The sequence below is a fragment of the Harpia harpyja genome, chromosome 8 (assembly GCF_026419915.1).
Source record: "Harpia harpyja isolate bHarHar1 chromosome 8, bHarHar1 primary haplotype, whole genome shotgun sequence".
NCBI classification, from domain to species: Eukaryota; Metazoa; Chordata; class Aves; order Accipitriformes; family Accipitridae; genus Harpia; species Harpia harpyja.
The window spans coordinates 40,253,879-40,276,124 of NC_068947.1; the positions used below are offsets into that span (position 1 = coordinate 40,253,879).

General features: G+C 36.1%; 1 protein-coding gene across 3 annotated transcripts in view; it reads right to left on the reverse strand.

Moving 5' to 3' along the window:
* Positions 1-2,417: 2,417 nt before the first annotated feature.
* The window catches only part of ZNF654 (zinc finger protein 654), a 38,054-nt gene continuing 18,225 nt past the window's right edge, over positions 2,418-22,246 (reverse strand). For all 3 annotated transcript variants that reach the window (XM_052794183.1, XM_052794184.1, XM_052794185.1), the window contains 6 exons: positions 21,044-21,179; positions 16,630-16,832; positions 15,728-15,867; positions 10,782-10,923; positions 6,749-9,065; positions 2,418-6,356 (listed from right to left, as the gene is read on the reverse strand). In XM_052794183.1, the coding sequence (XP_052650143.1) occupies positions 6,349-6,356; positions 6,749-9,065; positions 10,782-10,923; positions 15,728-15,867; positions 16,630-16,832; positions 21,044-21,179 (2,946 nt within the window). In that variant the 3' untranslated portion in view covers positions 2,418-6,348. The remainder of the gene's footprint in view (positions 6,357-6,748; positions 9,066-10,781; positions 10,924-15,727; positions 15,868-16,629; positions 16,833-21,043; positions 21,180-22,246) is intronic.

Below are 22,246 nucleotides of genomic sequence, written 5' to 3' on the forward strand. Positions count from 1 at the left end.
TAACTTAAGGATATTTACATACATACTTAAATGACACTGGTCATCGCATTAATGCATTCTACCGCTGCCACCCTACGCTAAATTTTCCAAAAAGTTAATTTATAATAATGATTATGCTGATAGACAAAGATATGTACAGCCTGAAAGAATATAAAAATGGACAACAGTAGCTAGTTACCGTATGAAGCATATTGTTTAATTGTACCTCCCATTCAATTACATTTCATAACCTTGAACTGATATTTTATACCTCCTACCTGCTCTCATTGATATTTTTTTCTTACATAATTCTAAAAATCAGAAAAAAGTAGTTCCAATATGACCTTCTCAGCTTTCAACATACAAAATTCAAGTACGTACAAAGTTATCTGTATACTCAACAACCTCAAAGTTGGTATTTGTCTTAAACTATTTTAAGCACCCTTAAGCACCTTTTTGGTCTATCAAGCCGCTTCTAATTGTTAGGTGCTTCACTTATCCAGGAACCTCAACCTCCCTTTGGGCTCAAAGCTCAATATTTAGTCCTCACAATCCAGCTGTTTAACACTGGACACCAAACTTCTCCTGCCCTGTTTACCAGCCACACTAACCCGTTGTGAAGTGGGCCACTGATGAGAAAACTTACAATGCCGCACGGGGCTACCAACTTAGGGTACAGTTCTACTGAGAAATTGTCACTTCTGCCTGCAATGTTAGCATGTCAAAGGAATTAAAACAATATCTAGGGCATAAAAGTTTACATTTGGTATGTTAATATATTTTGCATTGAATTTATCAGATGGCTTATGTATACATTGCCATTTCAATAAATATTTTTCCTGCAACTTGCATATGCCATAGTACCAGAGATTTGAGAACCCCTACCCTTATGCCCAAACATAGTAACTTTCTTAGGCAAAGACCTTGTCAAAATTATACAAAGTAGAAAATAAAGGTAAGTTTGAAGTTACACACACAAAAAAATCACCATTCAGAATTTTGCAGAAGACAGTCAAAATCTGTGATCAAAAAACATTAAGAATTTACAGGACTGTGAATAATAAATCGGAATAATTCAGCACTTTCAGATGACAGTATTGAACTTTTTGAAGCAAAAGAAAAAAGCAATTACACTGTCTTTATCTCTGGACTACAGCATTCAATCAAGGAGACTAAACAAAGCAATGGAAAACAAGTGTATCACACTAGAGGTTACTACCTCTATTAACGGCGTTATCAGAAACAAACATAAGCTCATGAAGCGCAACAACTGAGGCTCAGCTCTATGCGTTACTGTCAACCAATCTTCCTAAGAGGTTTAGGCCAGCATTTGGTACTTGTAACGCAGCACCACTGAAGAACAATTTTTTGATGGAGGAAAACAAACAACTTGAAGCAGAGGTATCTTGAAACTGCTGCATCCAGACTTGTTTGTGGCCCCAAGTTCAGCTTTCAAGCCCTACAGAATAGTTTCAGAGTGGTTAACCTCCCCCGCATTTTGAAGCCATTGCCCTCCAGGAGTGAACACCATACAAGCCATTAAAATGAACATGGGTCTGCTGACTTCTTTCAACACCACATAAAACTTTTCCTTGCAAGCTTTATTCCTCCCAAGCCCTACTGCCTCCACCTCTGCCCTGCCAGACTTATGCCATTCTCCATATGCATGTCAAAAACCACTGCACGAGCCCTTTCTCACCAGGTCAGAATCTTCACAGGCCTGTCCTGTCCAGAGATCCTGGGTGATCACTGAGCAGATTCCCATTTCCCCTTGTGTTCTGATGGATTCCCTTTACCAGGGAGTGTATCCTCTGAACAATACACGATGTTTGTAAATGACTTGGATATGCGCACTAATTATGAAGGCTGGTTCCCAGTGCACGTAGCTGACTATTTAAATAAATGTTCTTAAAAGTTGCCAGTGTTTTGAAGACGGCTAGGGTCAGTCAAACCTGAGGAGTGGATTGCCTGGTGTCTAAAGTTCAAATGCTGATGGAAGCTTTTTCTGCAGGTGTGTTCTTCACGTGTCTCAGACCGATGACCAAAAAAGCTATTCCTCTCCCTCACAGAGACATGCTTCTCTCTTCAGAAGTTATCTATTTGTTATTTGTAAAGAAACTGTAATACTACCATGACTTTTTGAAGACGTATTTAACTAAGAGGTCCCAAATTTACCAGAGTGGGTAGTTAATTAGCTAGAAGGAAGAAAAAGGGGGCAGGAGGAGAGATGAGAGTTGTTTTAATTTCCTTGGTAATCCTGGGTATTCTTGGATATACTTCAACAGATTTAGACTATTCAAATCCAGATAACCACATACCTGGAACATCGAGACCTGGCAACTTTACACAGGTGCTGTGCAACAGTCATACGCCACACGTAACACAGTAACTATAAACATTGCAGCAGTGTTTTCAGAGTAATTCCCCAAAAGACAAGATCAATTTCTATCAACAACAAAGACAATGTTTTATTGAACAAATCTATGTACAGTACAAAAAAGTTTTTAAAATGAAACACTACTGTTGATTTATTGCAGTTTGATGGCTCAGTTTTAATTTGTACTCTTATATAAAATGCAAAGTAAAATAATTTAACATTCAACAAGGAAGCACAAATTTCCTTTCTTGCTGAACCTGTAACAGCTTTTACAAATTAAGAGTCCCAAAATGCATACACTGCATTTAATCAGAAAGGTGTTATACAGTACCAAATAAATTAAGAAAATAGTAACACTACCACCCCCTTTGAGTCTTTTGTCCATAGCACTGGTGTTAAACAATAAAAGAAATGAGTACAGCTGAACCTTCAATGTGATATTAAAATCACAAAGTTTAATGTTATAAATTATCCAAACTATACAATTTATATAGTTTTAACGAATATGGCTAAATAACCAAAGTACCAGTGACCTTTCCCCACAGATATGACCACTTTCAACCTACTTTCAGTATTTCTTTTTTTGTGAAAGGTGCCAAGTGGCAACTCTTTGAAAATTAGAATTTACATGACCTTTACAGTGAACGGTGATCGGGTTAGAGTAGACAGTCTTAAAAGGAAAGTCTAAATCCAAGTTATAGCCACCTGGAGGAATGTTATTAGAATACGATTATTGGTAATGAAATGCACAAACTTTGATCCAACAAAGCTCCTAAGTTCATGTATAACTTCAGGCAGCTTTAAGATGTTTGCATGCTTACATTACACATGTACTTTAGTATTTATTGAATCAAAGTGATACATCTTGAAGAAGTACTTCCAATTATATCATACAATGCTTAATGCCTGGGGGGAAAAAACCCAAACTTTCAGTTCTAGATTTGGAACCTTTTTCAGCCCTAGAAGTTGCAGGCTTAGTATAGGGTAATATTCAACATACTAAGGAATCCTTAAAAAGCATGTAGAATTATCCCCTACATGTTACAAGTATCTTTTTGCTCCTAATTACAGTTGTTTAATACTGCAACTTTCTGAAAATACCAACAGATATCAGAGAGTAGTTTAAGGAAAATGCAATGTCTTTTAAAGTAAAAATCATTCCTTAAAACAAAAATGTTACCACCCACTTTAAGTCAATTTAGTATATTTCTGATAGGTGTTAGGTGATGCTAATGTTCACCTATGCAAGAATTCAGTTTTCCATTCTCCAAAGTGTACATACTGAACACATGGTATAAACAAATGGTGGTGTCCAAGAAAAGCATCTTTGAACAAAAATGAGTTTAATGCAGGTACAAAAAATTATGGTCACAGTTTATGCATGTACATAGATGCATTTATCTACACACTTTAAACAAAAGAAAATACAAGTCTCAATCATGTTTTTAAAGCATCTTCAAACACATGGAGCTCCAGGAAAAGGCAAAAAAGCACCAAAGATTAAAGGTACATTTAAAAAGACTTTACACAAATATTTTTGTCATATCTATTGACTGAGTTTCAGATTTTTAAAACTGTAATACTTTAAAATTAACCTTTTTTTCCAAATATATTTAAGCAAATTAACTAGATTAACAATGTTAAGCAAAGAAAGGGGAGCCTGAGAACATACAAGGTGGTAACCGGGTCCTTAAAAATTAGTTGGTAACTTGAAAACAAAAAATGTAAAAGTGCATTTGGCTGATAAGGTCCCCGTTAATTTTATGTTTAAAATCTTTTAATGTATTTATATAAGTAAATATATATATAGTGTGTGTATATATGTATATATAATGAATGATGCATTTAACTCAGTTTTTTTGCAACTGCAAAAAAACCTCTTTGGTGCCTCAAATGTCATATGAATCTCTGAAAGCGGGCCAGTCATCGGTATTAATGTAATGCACACATACCTGTGATCATAATTTTATAACCTTTTATGTTAATCCAACTCAAAGTTAAGGCAAAAATTTTCTAGAATTCAAGAGTGTGATTTTGAATTTGTGTTCTTTTTACCTCCCAGGAGGGGAAAAGGAAGCAGAATTAATGCAAATATCTGTTTAATTTCACAGAGGATTATTAGCAGAGGCATTACTGAACTATTAAGTTTAAGTTCCAGAACTACTTAACAGCCTATTTTACAACGAAACCCTTAGGTTTGCAAGTGTGAGCCATTGCTACAATGAACAGATCTTTTACGTACCTCTTGATTTTTTACTCATTAGTTTTTACATATCTGTTGATTTAAGGAAGTTGATCATCATCTTATGCCATACAGGCATTGTGATGAACTATTTATTCAGTAAGCAAGCTAGCTGAGCAGGAACAGTTGGTCTTTGCTATCCTACATTTCTGTAATGACTCCATCTGTACACACCAATTTTCACCACTATACCTTCCGTGCCCACAACCACATTAAAATTTTCAGCTACCCGCATAGAACAGGATCCCAAATAAAGTATTTTTAGGTGGCAAGACAGTATAAGATAAATTAGAGGGTAAGTTAGCACAGTAATTAGACAATGTGAATGTTTGCCACACCTCTGTTTGGGGTGGGAACACCAAAAACTACAACAACATCTTTTTGGTTTCCAAGTGTCCAGTATTTTGATGTTACATATAGAGCTGAATGACTCAAATTTCTTGTCTTCACATTCTGATTGTTTCTATGAACAGTGAATTTTGGATAAAGTGCTTAACATTTAAGACTAACTCCTTCACTAACTTCTGGGAAAGGCTATCTTTTCAAGAGACACTACTAGATAGGGTTGTAATGTGTCTTAATGTTGAGTCAATACATATTTTCTCCCTTCCTCTAGACAGTAAATATGTACTGAGTTGTGACCCACCACCATTAAGAAATATCACATACGTGAAACAGGCTCCTCCTGATCTTTTTTTTCCAATTTGACATGTGCTCTGCTTTTGCCTGCCTTTTTTTTTTTTAATTCTTTTTTTTAAACAGGAAGCCATCTCAATTTCTTTTCAGTCATATCAACAGCTGAAGGACCTCTGTATTTGCATAAAATTACTTTAACTCTGCCCTTAATGCAAGCTTAACCCCCTTCACATTCTGCATTTGTTTCAATTGGCTTCTGTTAATAGCCACACAATCTGTGCACGTACTGCTTGTGTTAGTCTTCCTGCACCTACAACAGATGTTTTACAGGACACTTAACATACACGTTTACCATAGCCTTGAAAAGGGCTTCTCTTGCATGCATCTGATTTCCACTGTGCATAACTTTCACCCTTAATATCACATCAACTCATTTTTCCTTGCATGCTCTGTACTTGAAGTTTTTGGCTATTTGAGCATTCCACCCATCTTAGCTTTCTTTCTACATTCCTCTTTTGGATTCTGAGTATAAGTTTATTAAATGAGCTCCACGCTTTTTAGCAGATAATGGAATCACATACTCAAACTTTGAAAAAAGAATGCATGGTTCCTCTATGCATTTCTTATCCATATTACAATAATGTAACACCTTCTTGAATGATTCCTTCCCAGCTGTGTGGATGGATATCCTTTAACCACACATTTTCCAACTAAAGCAGCTTTCAGAATTGGTTGGTTTTATTTCCATAAGGCAATTAACACCTCTGCTTTCTCTGCTTGCTCAACTGTATGCCTTATTTTCCTTAAACCTTCATGCTAGAAAGACTGTGCCGCTAAGCTTCAATCACACATTTGGAATGAATGTGGCTTTTTGGATAACTGGTACTTTGGGGATTTTGTAGCAACCTTTCTGGACTCAAGATCTGCAGAGCTCCTATTACTCCTCTGTGAGTTTTGTCTAGAAAATGTGCTTTGTCTTTATCAAGGTCATGTTTTTGTTTAGTAATTTGAGACTGCTTTATGATTAAGGCCAACTGGGAAACAAACTGATGCTTCTTCACGTAGTGTTTTCTTACACCACTCCTCATTTGATACATTTTCCCACAACATTGAATCAGGCACCTGTAAAAGAGAATGCACTGGGATTAAAATGAAGACTAACCAATGTAAATCATTCTTTAATCTAGATCACTGCTTATGTTTTTCAACATGCTTAGTTTCAAACATGCAAGGAAAGACAGATTAAATTACCCCCTTCTGTTCTATGAGAAGTCTTTTCCATTAGAGCTGCCTACCAATTCTCACCACCGCTTTCTTAATCTAAACAGCATGTCCAATCTGAACTTCCAATTTAGCACAGCATTGCGATTTAATTGTCTAAGCTCTAGGATACTGCAATTGCTTAGAAGTCCTGTCTGTCTTATCTATTCCATCAGGTTGCCTGTTTTCAAATACGGTTTTCTGGTTGGTATTTACCTCCAAACAAACCAACCCACAAGGACTGTAAGACTTACTTTCATCATCTGAATCGAATCCAAAGAGCGTCTGACACTTCTTTTGTGCAAGGTGAGCCTCAAGTGCTTCTGAATTACAGTAGATGGTCAAGCAGTTGCCACATCTAAATCTTTCTGTTGTTTTGCTACAAAATGTATCTTGTTCAGAATGAGCATCTACTTCATCAGTCAAAATTTTTCTACGTTTTGGCATGCTAATGTATCGTTCATCAAGATAACTTGGAGGCAATGGTCTAAAATATGGTTTTGTTAAGATGACACCATATGAAGTATTCTCTGTTGTCTGATTTGGTTTAGAAGGTAATTGCGAGGCAGCAGCATTATTTTGTGGTGTATCATGACAATTCTGTAAAACTGGTAACACTGACCCATTTTCTGTCCTTGTTTCATCTGCCACTCTGTCCGAAGATATTTCTGAAGACTTTGATGATGTCTGATCTAGGTCACTGTGCCCATTGACTAGTTGGTCACTAACAACATTACAGTTTTCAGAATTTGGCTGTAACACAGGTGTCTTTTGGTCTATCAAACTTAAAACTGTAACGCTACCCTCAGACGAACTTTCATTTCCATTGTGAATTACATTATTTGCTTTCTTCTCAACACTTTGAATATATGTCTTTGGTTCTGTAGAATCCTTCCTTGACTTCCAAGTTGGAATTGGTAAATCTACAGTTTCTTTTTCATTAATAGATTCATCATCATCCTGGTAACTACAAAGTTCTGAAGGATCATCTGAAGAATCTTTTTCACTTGCATCTTCTGAACATTCTCGTGTTTTATTTAAATAATGCTGAGCCTCATGTTCATACAGCAAAGGGAGCTCCTCAAATAGCTCACAGCACTCTGCAAAATTGCATTGAGCTTTAAAAACACTATGACTTTTTGTATGTTCTGCAAGCTCAGTTGACAGCTTAAATCTCTGATTACAATTAAAGTGTAAACAAAAGTAAACATTTGGATACACATGTCTCTTCAGGTGGTCTATAAAATGTTGGGAATCAGCAAATTTTCTCTGGCAGAACCGACATTTTCCTTTATTCCATTTCATTATATGCTGCTGCACTTTCAAATCAGTTGGATGAGCTTTTCTTGCATGTTTATTGAGGAATCTTATCTTTTTAAACACTCTAGCACAACCATTAGCAGGGCACTTAAAGCTTCCTTCCTCATCCATAGCATCAATGTCTTTTTGAGAGCAAAAAGCTCCATTCATTTTGTGCAGAATAGGTGACTCTTTACTGGAGCTCTCATCATCTTCAGGCAAACTTTCTGTACTTAAAGCTTCAGGAACATTATTAAAACAGCTGTCACTACTATTTTCAGTAGCATCATCCTGGTCACTGAGATGGTTTTCCACCACATCAAATACCTGTTCTGCAGTCTCCTCCTCCACTTGGACCACTTGGTCAGCAGTTGGAGCTATTGCAGTCTCTGGTTCATTACCTTTGGAACCATCAGAATTCCCATTTTCAAGAGACAGAGAAACATCAGAACATTCTAGTTCATTAACAGCAGGAGCCTGCTGACCAGCCTCAAGAACTGCAGCAAGATGTTGCCTTTCTATCTTCCTGACATGATTCTTTAAGTGCTTCAGCATAAGTCCTCTTTGCCTGAACTTTCTGGTGCAAAGTACACAGGAAAAACTGCCCTTTTTTTGGTGAGCTTGTGCATGTTTCACAATGTGACCACCAAGAAATTCCTTGTTGCATATTACACAGCGGTGCCTTGGTACAGTTTGATCTAACATTTTAGATGCCTCAAGAGCTTCGTGGTTCTTTTTGGCATTACCTTTGGACTGGGCTTCAGAGAGGTCTTCAGGGTCAAGCTCCCCATTGCTTACATCTGTTGAACAGACACGTTCCTCATTCAGAGCCCTATACTCTGTTATCTTCTCTGTATTTGCAGTAGAGTTTTCCAGTGTACTTTCACTTATGCCAGCGAAGGCTTTATCCCCCAATAACGCTAAACAATTCTGCTTGATCATCAAGAAATTCCAAAACTCAGGATCAAAAAACAAACCTTTTTTCAAAATGGGAAGCAATTCAAAACGTACACGGTTTTGAACAGAACTAGTGCACTCATTGTATTCTTCATCCGCACATTTATATAAATGTTCAACAGTGTAGTAAGATTCCAAGGTGCGCTCAAGAAAAAAGATTGAAAGAGCACAAATTCTGAGGATCTCCAAGTCATTTGGTAGAAAATGAGCAATTGCTTTATAAATAAGACTTTTCATGTTGGGATCTTCACGGAGGTCCAACTGTAGGGCACATCCACATATCTCAACACATATCTGAAGACCATCTTCACCAACCTGCACAAAGCAAATTACAGCGTACATAATTATAGAGTATGCATAATGGTATTTTCCTTATGGGCTTACAGAAGTCTATAGCTTGAAAGTAAAATAAAAAAAAAGAGACCCACAGAAGAAAAAGAACTAGTATAAACAGTGCCCAAACATCAACATCCCATATACTAATACTCTTGCAAAATAGTTAGGAGTTCAGAAAGCATCCTACTAGTAAGCTTTACCTGAAGGCACGTACATTTTAAAGTAATGCTCAAACCAGACTATAAAATACAGATAAAAAATGCTCAAAAATAACATCTGGTTTGCACTGAAAGCTATACAGCTACTGTCAGCAAAGCTTCAGATACTTTCGCCACGCGCAGTTCTATAGTGAAACACAATTAATTATTTGGGCATATAAAACAAGACTGCAGCAAATCATACCTGATCTAGCAGTATCTTCTGTCTGCATCTTCACTACCTGGGCTGTTTCACACTACAGTTGACAACAGTTACTCTATATTTTGCCCCTGTTCTAACTCATTTAACTTGCATTGCATAAAAATACAAGCTATAAAATACTGCCCTCAATTTTGAACAACGACCACCAGGGAAACCATAACAACCCATGGCCAAGCATTCTAAAACGCTTGAATTTTCAGAATTGACAAACTATCCTTCCAATGAACAGAATTCCTATTCCACACTTTAGGCTGGGGGCCCTGCCCTGAACATGTAATTCAGAGGGATGATCAGAAACATACTGCCCAACAGGTAGCAGATTAAAGTAAAAAGAGTTTCAGGAAGTTTAGAAATAATTAATACCTACCTATATTTAAATGTACGTTAACAAATACATACAATGCTCCATACGTAGTGGGTTATTAAAAGATACGATGATTCAGATGCAAATACAAATAAAAGTTATTCATGTCACCACAAGTATTTTAGAATACATACTGAGATTAAAATCTTGAACAGCAGCAAATCATTACAATTAGAACTGTACAGCAGCACCCGTGACAAAATAATTTATAATTCATTTAGGGCATAGAATATGAAGGAACTCTGTTCAGTCAGGTTAATGGTAAAAACCAACATTTGTTTGGAAACAACTTGCACTCCTGTGAGCAAAGTGTTGCACATTACATCTTTCGCAGATGCCTGTATGGGACAGTATAAGACTAACATCTGAAGCATGAAAAACAGTGCACTTTTCTGAAGCAAAATTATGCCTTCTCCTATCTTAGTCTAGCTTTTCCTTTATGTTACATTAAGCACTTCTGCAGGCTTGAACAGAACTGGTGAAAGGATTCAGAACTTAACAAGGGTGAAAGGCAGATACAATGGCATTACACAAGTCCTATTTCCTTAAGGAGCCAAGCTGAAAAAAATCCCAACCAATGCATCTTTCACATCTACTCCTCGTATTTATTAATTTTCCCATTTATTTATAGAGGATAACATTCCTCAAACTTACTGCAGGCAGGCAGAAAAACTCAGAATTCAGTCAATTAAAAACAAACAAAAAAATCTTTAAAACACACAACAGACCAAGAGCAATCACAATATTGGAGCACATTCTGGAACTTGACAAAATTTTTAAGTTAATATTGTGTCGTTCCTTACCCCCTCTTAACTTTCCACAAAAAGTTGCCATTACACAATATAAAAATCATTTCTTTTCACTTACAAAAAGAATGGGGAGGCAGGGTAAAACAAACAAACAAAACTTACTTCATCCTTAATGACTTTCATGAAAGGGAAAATTACTCTGACATTTGTAGCAATTCTTAAAAGCTGGTAACACTGGTCGACAAACACTTGTTTTGATGGGTTAGATTTAAGCTGCAGTTTACTCCAAATGAAGATCAGGTCCCTATAAGTACAGAACGAAGTATTTTGATTAGATTGAGTTTTAGACCTCTATCACTAAGCATGATGCATTACTAAGAACAACTATTTGGATATTCTGTAAGTAAAATCATATTTGAGGGCGTAATACCAATCTAATTAACACCACAACTGTACACAATATGTACAATGGAAAATGCAACTTAATTACTTTGTGAAAGCATTCAGGGTATCTCCTATCACTGAGCCAATTAAATATTCAACAAAATATTAATGTATTCAGCTTAGTATCAGAGAACTGCATAATAAAATCAGATGTTACAGCATCTAGCCCTTAACACCACCAGCAACAAACATCAGGCTGAACAGCAAGCTCTGTGTGCTCTTCGGATTAAGTTACTTTCAGTGCATGGATGGGGAGTCCTTCAGGAAAAGAAGTGTCTGAATGTGGAAAATGGGAGCATTGTGGAAAGCTAGCTTCTGATACAGTCCATTGACAGGAAATATTGATGTTCTCCAGTTATGCATATTATAACACGATTTTTTTTTTTACTGCTGTCATCACTGGTCTTTCTAGCCAATAGCAGTTACATGAAAGTATCGGGCTCTACAGCTATTCATACATCTCTATGATCCTCAGTCAAATAACACTTGACCGATACCAGGAAACATAAGAATAGATTGCTAGACTCTGCAACAGAGCTCCTACACAGGTAATGTGTTTAGTCTATAAAATACAGCTAATTGAAATTTACAGCCTGTAAGTTCTATGCACTTTAATTCAGAGAGTTGGAAAGGCAATCAGACTTAACTTTTAACTGTAAGAAAATTTGCCAGCACAAGTATTTTACCCAGGAGTAGATATAGCTAGGACTAGGTAGAAATCCCACTCTAACATTACAATGAGAACAAGGGACCGATCAACTTTCATCTTCTGAAGGAAGAAACTTTTTTATTCCACCAGCCTCCTCCCTCAGAAAACACAAACCCAGTTACTGACCAAATATTTGGCTAATCTTCCAGAGTCTCTAGTCTGTGCCAGATACAAATCAGGCAAACCTTTTGAGATTAAGCTTGTCTTAAGTGAGGTCAGTGCCTGCATGAAAGGAAGTGACAAAACTGCCTGTGACAAAACACCAACTTCACTTTTCAATTTAGGACAGCTCTACAATTCAGCTTGATATTTTAAGAGCTAGACAAGAGAGCTTGATTGTTTTCTTTCATTCAGAACCCAAGAAAACTGAAGTTGAAAGAAAGATCAAGCTTATATGGGGAAACTGTGAAAAAGGAATTCTACAAGCAGCTCTACTCACAAAAAAAATTAGTCTTACAGGTTTTCTAAAGATACAAGCTGTTCACCTCTGCCTTTACCAGGCTGGAAATCTAAATTCCTGAAAGTCTTTGCAAACTTCACATACAAGTTTGAAACTACCTACTGTCTTCATGCACCAAACCATTCATAAAAATTCAGTAGAAGTCTCAACCTGAAGTACAAAAGAAGGAACTGCACATTATTGCTGTTAAATGTTACAGCCGTTAAATAATACAACTTATTCTCTGCTTTGTCTCACACCATTTCAGAGCAAGCCATTTCAACACTAATTATTCTTCTGAGAGATTAGTGGTTAAAGTGGCTTGCCATGTGTTCAAACAACTGTGACGGCTGGCACAAGGAAAGAGCTGAAAAAGGAATGAAGAAAACTGAAAGTAGAAGGAGCAGCTCCATTGGTGAAGAGCAAGCTGTTAAATCAGTTTAACCACCATTTGACTAGACCCTGATGCGAAATAATATTTTAAGTCTTATTCCTCCACGTAGACATGGAGGCTTCTCCTTCTCAAGCACATTTCTGACTTTGATAATCATTAAGGTTTAAAGCATTCTTGAAGAGCTGATTGGACTCTATTTCAATCACTTAAATGCTTTGGATACCAACTTTAATGCTGAAATCAGCAGCACTTGAGATATTTCTGTGTCACTGACCACAACACAGATGATAAACTTGAGATAATGCAGGCAGGAGTAGATTTCTATTTGCTCAATTATTATGGCATAGTAGTACAGTACTTAATGACATTTACTTCTTGGATAGTAGAACTTGGTTCACACTGAGGCCTGTGCTTCAACTATTATGGACACACGTTGGGGCAATTTAAATTGTCACTGTGAGATCACAGAACTCGGTACCTCTTTACCAGAGGCAACCAGGTATTCCAGTCTGTTAACCCTCCGCAAAATACCAAACCTGTTGCATGCCTCCATCAGCAACGTAAGAGAATGGTTAAACCCATCCTACGTTAGCAAAGGTTTTAGATCTAGCTATTGTTGATAAGTAGAAAGTCTATCTTTCCTTGGGCATAGATAGCACACTTTACCAAAATGTTATCCAGTTCACAAAAATTACCTAAAGGCCAAAGACTGATTGAACCTGTGGGAAAAATTCCCCGACTTCCTGAATTTACTGCATAGGAATCACTTGAAACCAGCCAAAATAGCATTTTAAAATTGCCTGACAGAAAAGGCAAGCCATTCTGCTACACTTGTTCCATCAAAATTTTGGCTGTCTTTCTGAAGAGACATCACTTTTTGATACTAGAAGGTCATTAATCACATCATTATGGACTGATCTCTTACAAATACCTTGTATACAAATATTTCTAGTAAGACCAAGCACAGCTTGCTTTGTGATTAATTTGTAAGTGGGCTTTCACTTGAGAAAAATAATTCAGATCATCTGAATCTAGAATTTATTCTTAATGTCAATGAAAACAGTAAGAGTTTTGTGACAGAGCTGCTTAAAGTCCATCTTCCTCTGAGATAATATGAGAGCTAATGGTTTCAGCATGAAGATTTCATATAAAAGCTGCTTCACATTAAGCAATAGCAAATATCTGCTATTTACAGCTTTCTAATCTATTCTGGTATCTTATCTTTGCTAGTAGTGTTTGCTGCTAGATGCCTGCTAGATCTGCAAGGTCCTGAATTCCAGACAAGGTAAGATGATTTATGCTGTGCTGAAGACATTAAAATCTTCTCTAGGGAAAAATACACAATGTGGGTTAATTTAACCTGTCTCCTACTTCTTAAAAAATTTGAATTACAGTATAGTCATGCCTTCACAAACTTTGTTCCAGTTTACATTATCTATTAAGCATTATGCAGACTTCTCTTGTTGGGTACACAATTATTAAGGCTCAGCATCTGTAAAGAACAAAACAGCTATTCTAGCTGCACAGACATAACTGCTCTGAACTCTTTCAAAGATCCTCAAGTTCTATATTCTGAACAGAAGATTAAAATACTAAGATACCAAAATGGTTTCCTTCATAAACAGGTCTCAAACAGTACTTTAGTCTCTTCTGGAATTTCATTTTTGACATCCACTTTGCCAGAACATGAGGACAGACATCTTGTTTTGAATTGCAGTTTTCAAAATGGATGATGCAAGACTTAATAATCAACGGGGTAAGAGCAACATTAACATGTTACTACAGCAAAAGGTCTAAAAGGTAGGTTTAATTCCAATATTTAAAATGCCTTCCTTAAAAGACTGAATCCCCCAAACAGAAAGCACTAACCATGTAACCAATACGCATAGGTTACATCTGTGAATTTCCTGATAAATAAGAAGTCAGGAGATGCAGCATTTGGGCAGGAATCAGCAAAGTTGGATTCTATCCCAAAGTTGGTCGCTGGGCTCACACACACTATGTACCTTTTTGGTTGAACTTCTTCATCTGTCCTATGCGGACAGTCATGCCCACCTTTTTCTGGACAGACTCAATGAAAAATGCCACTAGATATTGCCAATACATTGTATTATAAATGTATGTCATAATCATAGTTCGAAAGGTTTTTATTCAACGCAATCAATTGCTCATCCAATAGTTAAGGAAAAAGCACTATCATGTCTGACCTTCATTACTTGCTCAAGGAAAAAAAAAGTAGACACATCTTACTTTTCAATTCTCTGAAATCTGGGAACAGGGAAATCCTATATAGATTCTAAACTCCATATTAAAATTAGTTATGCAGATTAATAATTTAATCTCTGTTGACTGAAAAAAATTCAACTCCTTGCTGACTAAGCCTTTTTGCTTTAACTACATAATCAAACAATTACGCATACTTTACCAAGGAATACAGGTGTTACTTTAGGTACAGAAATTATACAGGCTAAACAGAAGGATTATCTTCCTTAGCCATCTTTCAGTCCTCAGAATGATGAAATTTGTTTTGACAACTCTTTAGAAAACACTTCTTAGCCATAAAAATGTCCAACTATCAAGCTGATTCAGTGTGTATGAAGACATTCTTACTTAAATGTCTTCTAGAGGACCACCATTTATGTTATGGCTCTGTTTATGAAGTAAAAGTTTGTGCAATTCATAGCGCATTTTCAGAACCATATATTCTCTTTTTAGACTCATTGGTGACATACTACAGTTTGATTATAAGCAGTGTAATTTAACTAGCAGAACAGCAAAATATCTGCATTGCCAGAGAGTCTACAGACTGCATATTGTTACACATTGCTAATAATAAATGCCATATTTATAGGTATTTACAGCATAAAGTATGTAAAGGCTCACCCTTCCGTTACTCTGAAACAGTTAGTAAGTGTTACGTACTATGTAGGCTACCACTGTACATGATTGTGTGTAAAAAGGCAACAGGCATAACAGATGTACTAGGAGTGTTTAAAAATCATGTTAGAATGTTTTTATCTGGTATTTTAAACTTGAGCTACATCTCAAAGTTAGATGAGTTTCATTTTGGCAATAAGCATTTATTATCTGCTAAGCTGCTTCACCAGAAATAAAGTATTTACCATATACAATACATGTCCCCATTTTGAAGCTGTGGGACTAGGAACGATTCACATAGCTGTAAGGCTAAGGTAGTCTTCCCTTCTTTTTCAGTGTTGCAGATGATCTCAATTCCACTCTTGCAATCAGTCCTCAACAAGTGCTATACAATTAAAATAAAATCAATTTAGATAAATTTGCTAACATGAAACAAAAACCTATCAGACCGTGCTATATTAAAGCAGCTACTGAAAACTTCAGGAATTGCTATTAACATAGGATTTCTTTGGAACAGCTTTTGTGTAGGTCTGTAAATAGAGATTTTGGAGATATTTAGAGCTCCTTCGTATTTCTTAGAGTAATGACAGTAAGAATAATTGTCTGAGAAATTAAAAGATTACACAAAAGCACTTTTTTGCGCGATGGTAGCTTGTTCCTAAAACAAGGTTAAGAAAAGCAGTTCTCTAGTAAGTACTCAGTGGTAAAAGTAGGGCCACATTCAGCTACAGTGTCATTTTACATACTGGGGCATCATTAAAAAAACTTCAAGGCTAACAAAACTATATAATGTACAACACACTGAACTGACATCAATCAGGCTCAAGTGCTTTTGCTAAAATAGTCAATAATAAAATAGTCAATACACTGAAGTTACAAAATATTAATGATTCAAGTTATTTAGGGAATATATCTACAAGTAAACTTGACCAAAAAAATTGCATTTAGGTCAACAAGATTTGTAGGCACTTAACATTTAACTTTTCAAAGCTTAAGCCAGCACTGAGTTAAGCAACACCGGTGTAGTTGCCTGATTTTATGACATTTGGTTCTACAAAAACAGAGTTCCATATGCTCCTCTTGACATGTATACAGTAAGTATAATGTACCACTTCATTTAAAAAAAATGTATACTGACAAACAATACCTCCTGGAATAGCTGATCTTCTAATGGTGACATATAAAGACAGGTGAAAAGAGCTTGATGGAAATACAGATCTTTACTGATATCTGGATGATTTATGCAAGATTTGATAAGAGCCATTGCCTCAGGGATGCGTTCACAGGCAATAAGGTATCTGGCACGTAGTTCAAAGAACAGTGGATTTTCAGAGCTTAAATATTTGTTAACTGTACAGAAAAGAAAGATTTAAAGGCAATTAGAATATGAAGTCTAAACAACAAATGAATTTAAATGTAATGTTGTTTTTAATAGTGCAATGTCAACAAATAATATAAAAAAGGCTCTGCTAAAGAAGCTATCATATATTAAATTAAATACCATCAAGATTCTGTCCTTCTGCTTGGAAACAGAAATTGTTATTTTCTTACACCAGTAATCTAATTCAGTATTTTGTTTCTAACAGATCAACACAAGATGCTGCAAAGGATTAGTAAAATATACACTACACAGAAGCAGATACGAACATTTTCGAGAAAAAAAATTCCCTTTTTTCTCAGCACTGGAATCTGGGTGATTGTCAGAAGTATAAGATCAACATCACTTCCAATGCTATAATTATAAATATTTAAAACAACTCAGGATACTCATTACCCATTAAAATGGAAGAGCTCAGAGTGGTGAAAAAGTTAACAACAATTCACATGCTGTTGCTTTAAGTAGTTTTGAATACCTTCATTTTGCTTGGAGAAGTGGAAAATATACTTTTTCTTCCTCTAAAAGTGCTACTGGGCACAATTCTAAATCCCTAAATACCTTTAAATTCTAGGCCCCGATTTCTGGAAATCTGTGTTTCAGATCTAAAAGCTAATCTTAAAGCTAATGCTTGAATGAAATTGTTTCAACTGAGATACTCAAAATAGTAAGGTTTAAGTATTAAGCATGAACATAACTATTACTTACTAACATTTAAGTAATTGGGAAATTATGAAATACATAGCAGACATGCTTTAGATCTCTATTATAAAAGATCACACTGATCCTATTGTCTCTTAGGATTAAAAGTTAAAATATCACTCAAGGGTACAAAATGCAGTAATGCTCCTTTTATTTTGAGAATTGTTTGCATCTTGTCAAGTAAACACACACTGAAGTGTTAATAGTGTGTTAACATCTATGTAATGTATTGGACAATATGGCCTGATCTTCCTTTTATATTCTCAACAGCTACCTTAAGAGAAAGAGTTAAAACCCCACAATTTCCAGTGCATGCCCTGTAGTACTGTACAGTGTTTCATATTTTAAAAAAGAAAAAATAAAAGAGATTGTCAATTTAAAGTCAATGAAGGCTAGAAGTGAGCATGGGAAGTATATATCTTAGAAGGAACCTGTATCAAGAAAGTTACAAACAACTTAAAGTGACACTTAAAATGATTAAAAAAATAGAAGCGGTTACTGAAAACCACAATCTGAACAGCTAAGAGAAGTTTTTTTGCCAAAAGAAAAAGACTACTTGTATAACAAGCTTTCACTTAAACTTTTTTTTTTTTTAAAGGATGCCTGTTTGAAAGACATTCCTTATGCTCAAAACCAGGATTTCTCTAGCATCTTTATTTTTATGCAAGCTAATGGTATTATATGCTAATGAACATTTAAGGAATATTATTAAAGGTGATACAAGGTTTTAGATTATATTTGTTAACAGATGTACCATAAAGTCCACCATAAGAGAAGATCTCATTCCCACTATGCATTAGCACTTCTGGGTACAAATTTAGTAAAGACGAGACCTGAAAGAAAAGCCAGTGTCTAACGCTGGTCATTAACTGCAATAAAAAGTGATCGCACAGAACAATCCTTAAAGCCAAGTAAAGGCCTCTCTTTTTTTGAATTAACATACTTACGATAATAAATCCAACCATCAGTTTCATATGCAAACATTACCCAACAGATTACTGAATATCCACATTGAAAAATTAGGCCAGAAATACTTAGCTTTTGTTACATGATAATGTTAAGAAAATGCTGCACATATAACAGCTGGCTGGAACGTTCTTTTCCCTCAAAGAAGGGAAGACTGCAGTCCACAATACAGGTTAACTTGTTATATCATTCCCACTTTCTGCGTAGGCAACTCTGAGTACACCCCTCTGCTCCATAAATGAGAATCCCACTTCTGACAGCACAAGCTCCCAGGGAAGGGTGTCTCCTACACCCTCCAACACTGACAGCACGAGCTTCCAGGGACAGGGCTCTCCTACACCCTCCAACGCTGTTTTTAAATAGACTGCGAGTTCCAGCTACACCACTGCCAGGATTGTTCTCCCTCCCTGTCGTCGAATGCCCTCGTTTCCCAAGGCAGCACTTACAGCTCTTCTAACCCCCCAAGCAAAAGACAACTGCTAACTACTATAGTAGCATTTAGCCAAGTCTGTGATACATTAAAAATGGCTTGGGGAAAACAACATCTATTCTTGTCCAGGCAGCATGTGCAGTGCTTTGCTTTAGAGCAATAGATGCCAACCATCAGCTTAGAAACTTAACTGCTTACATCTGAGTGTACCTCTGCCTGCAATACTATTCTAGATGTTCACAGGAAACTGCCTTATTCTCCCTGATCTACTAGAAGTGTATTGCTCCTATGTTTCAACCCTGCTATTTTTCTTTAAACCCGAAAGCTGCCTTCCTTTCCAGCCATCTCAAAATAGACTGCAACATCTCAAAGTATACTACAATTCATGTAAAGACAGACGCAGCAAGGTTTGTCTTCGCCTAAGCTTCTCCGTGTAATTAATGAATCTAGGACAGGATTACATAGTTCACACAGTACATATTTATCAAACTGACTTTTGCAAGTAATGGTTGGTGATTCAGCAATAATAGGCAGTTTTTCTCATTTAAAATAGTGATCCCCAAGGGAACTATATGGCCAAGTTTCAAAGTATACACCAAACACTGCCAGCCTATAAAGCAGCACAGAATGTTGGCTTTGTGTAAGACTTCACAAGAATCAGATTTTAGAGGAAGTGAGACAAGAAAGAAGAAGCTTCCAAAAGGTATTATCTAAAATAAAATCTTTGTCATCACAGATGAGATATGTCAAGGGGGTGTGGGGGGATATCAGAAGATAAAAGGAGGCAGAATACCTCAGCAGAGGGGAAGGAGATACGGCCTGCAACAAAAAGACACAAAATGATCATCTAGTGACAACAGGCAGTCTCATTCCTACTCTGCCAGGTTAAAAATAAGCAAAAATCCTCAAACTGTTACCCATCATAGAGAGGCTTCATGATGATCAAGTGAATCATTAAGGCAAAGGACTAAACTAATTCTTTGCTGGAGAGATGGACACTGAGACCTAACTTCAGATCATAACCACCAAACTTCTAGAGTTTGTCATTCAATACAAAACAAAACAGGAATAATACCTGTTTTCATTCTGTTTCTAGTCGGTATTTGACTAGAAGTTTATCAGTTATGTAATAAAAATCATGGGTAAACTATGTTGCTCAAGTGCTTGCTTCACAGGAGACACAAAACAATGACGACTACCCACTTAATCATGTTAATTTGCTATCAGAATACTTTCTCTGGTTAAGGAGGCAGCTCACTGAGCTGTTCGACTTCATAGTCCTCTTCCTCTCTCTACAGAACAAACACATTGTCATAAACACAGTAATGAATTTGAATCGTGCATTACACTATAGCAACTAGAGAAGAACTAGTATTTCCTATCACTATCAAATAAAAACAGCTTTTAAGAGATCCTCTGTGAACACTGCTAGCAAATATGTCACATAAGATGTTAGTAAAGACTTTACTGTAGATTGGATATTTTCCCCTCATGAATTTTCATTAACATTCTGGTAATGTTTGTTTCCACGCAATGTTAAAAATGCTGGTTTACTTCTCAGCCTGAAGAGAAATCATTCCCCTACTCCCAACTCTTGGAATTACATATACATAAAGCAGCTATCAGGTGTAGTCACAGGCCTCATTCTAAACAGAACCAAGAAAAGCCACAAGCCCTAATATTTACAATTTAAAAGAAAAATTAAATGAGTCAGAGTACCATGAGACAGAATTACACATCAGGTCCTGCCCTGACCATGTTACTTCAGTAGCCTAATTGAAGTCAAGTCACTCTCCATGCTCTTTCAGGGGTTGAACACCTGGATTTGGTAAATTTATTTTATAAGTAACTCCTCAGTAGCCTCTTGTATCTTAATAATCTGTTCTCTACACTATAAAAGTAGACTTAAACTACTAGCAAAGAAATTTAGTTTTCTTTCAAATAAAAAAGGGGACAGTACATTTTAGTACAGAAAAATAGTTAAAATTGTGTGTAATGCCAGCTGACAACACCTGACCCTAATATCAAAAAAGCAAAATTTAACACATTTTTCAGTACTCTAAAAAATTAACATGGTAAATGAAATACCTAATTCCTGTGATACAGGCTTTGCTTTAAGAATTGCTTGTAATACTGGATCCTCCCATGGTCCACCATCTCGTATGATGCGAGTCACTAGTTCCAGGTTCATATTTCTGTATCTATTTAGAAGGTTCTGACATTCCTACATGTAAAAAGAAAAACAATTAGAAAGAAAAAAAAAAGTTGTCTAAAAATAAAGTTAGGCCATCCAAAAGATAAGAAACAAGAAAACCCACCCATGTTTAAGTATTTCCTCAGTCAACAATTCAAGCTAAACTCTTTCATTGACCAGGCCTACACAAAGCCCTAAAGCAACAACTTATATTCTCTATAAACAGTAATACAGAACTGTGGAAGCCAGAATGCTCACGTCTTCTATAAGCACACAGCAAGAGCCGGCATTTGCATAACAGTGCAAAACCACCTTTCCTTGAATTAGAAATATTACTGGCATATGCTGTGGGAGAAGTCTTCACCTCATGCTAGTCTGCACAGATTTAGACACGCTGACACTAGATTTGTGATCCAGTGATGGTGTCTGAATTCCACGAAGGAAAAACTGAATTAAGCCATATGAGTCACCAGCCCTCAAGCAACCATTTTTCTCCAAATCTCTACCTAACAGAAATTATGCTTGCCTAAAATAATCTGGAATGTTTTAGCCACCCATGATTTTCACATAAGCCAAGTTCCCTGTCCCCCCCCCCTTGTTATTTGCTGGTAAAAGTGTTAACATTAATGTTAATCAACAGTTTGTTGATTAGAACAATGTTAATCAGAATTTTAATCACAAGAAAAAGGTATCTAATTTTGAAACAAAAAGATGTAGCTGAAGAATGGCTTCTATGCACATACAATTAACTCCTTCACATATGCTTTTCTGCTGTAAATTCTTTTAGTTTCAACCCAATTTTTTTCTTTTATGTTCAGATGAGTATGTTTGATGGTAAAAAAATGGTTAAGTAACTGAAACAATGGTTTTCACTAACAGTGTGATTACACAGGAGATTCAGAAATTCTTTATCTAGAAGATTATGTAAAGATTTATTTTAATACATTCATTATTTAAAAGTCAAGGTAATTGAAAATTGTAATACAAAAGCACAGAGAAGTATTATACATCACACTTTTTCCTAAATTCTTTCTTGTTCATAGACTGCTTTTGAAAAGCACTTATTGCAGGACTGCCAAAATGTCCCATTACTCTTA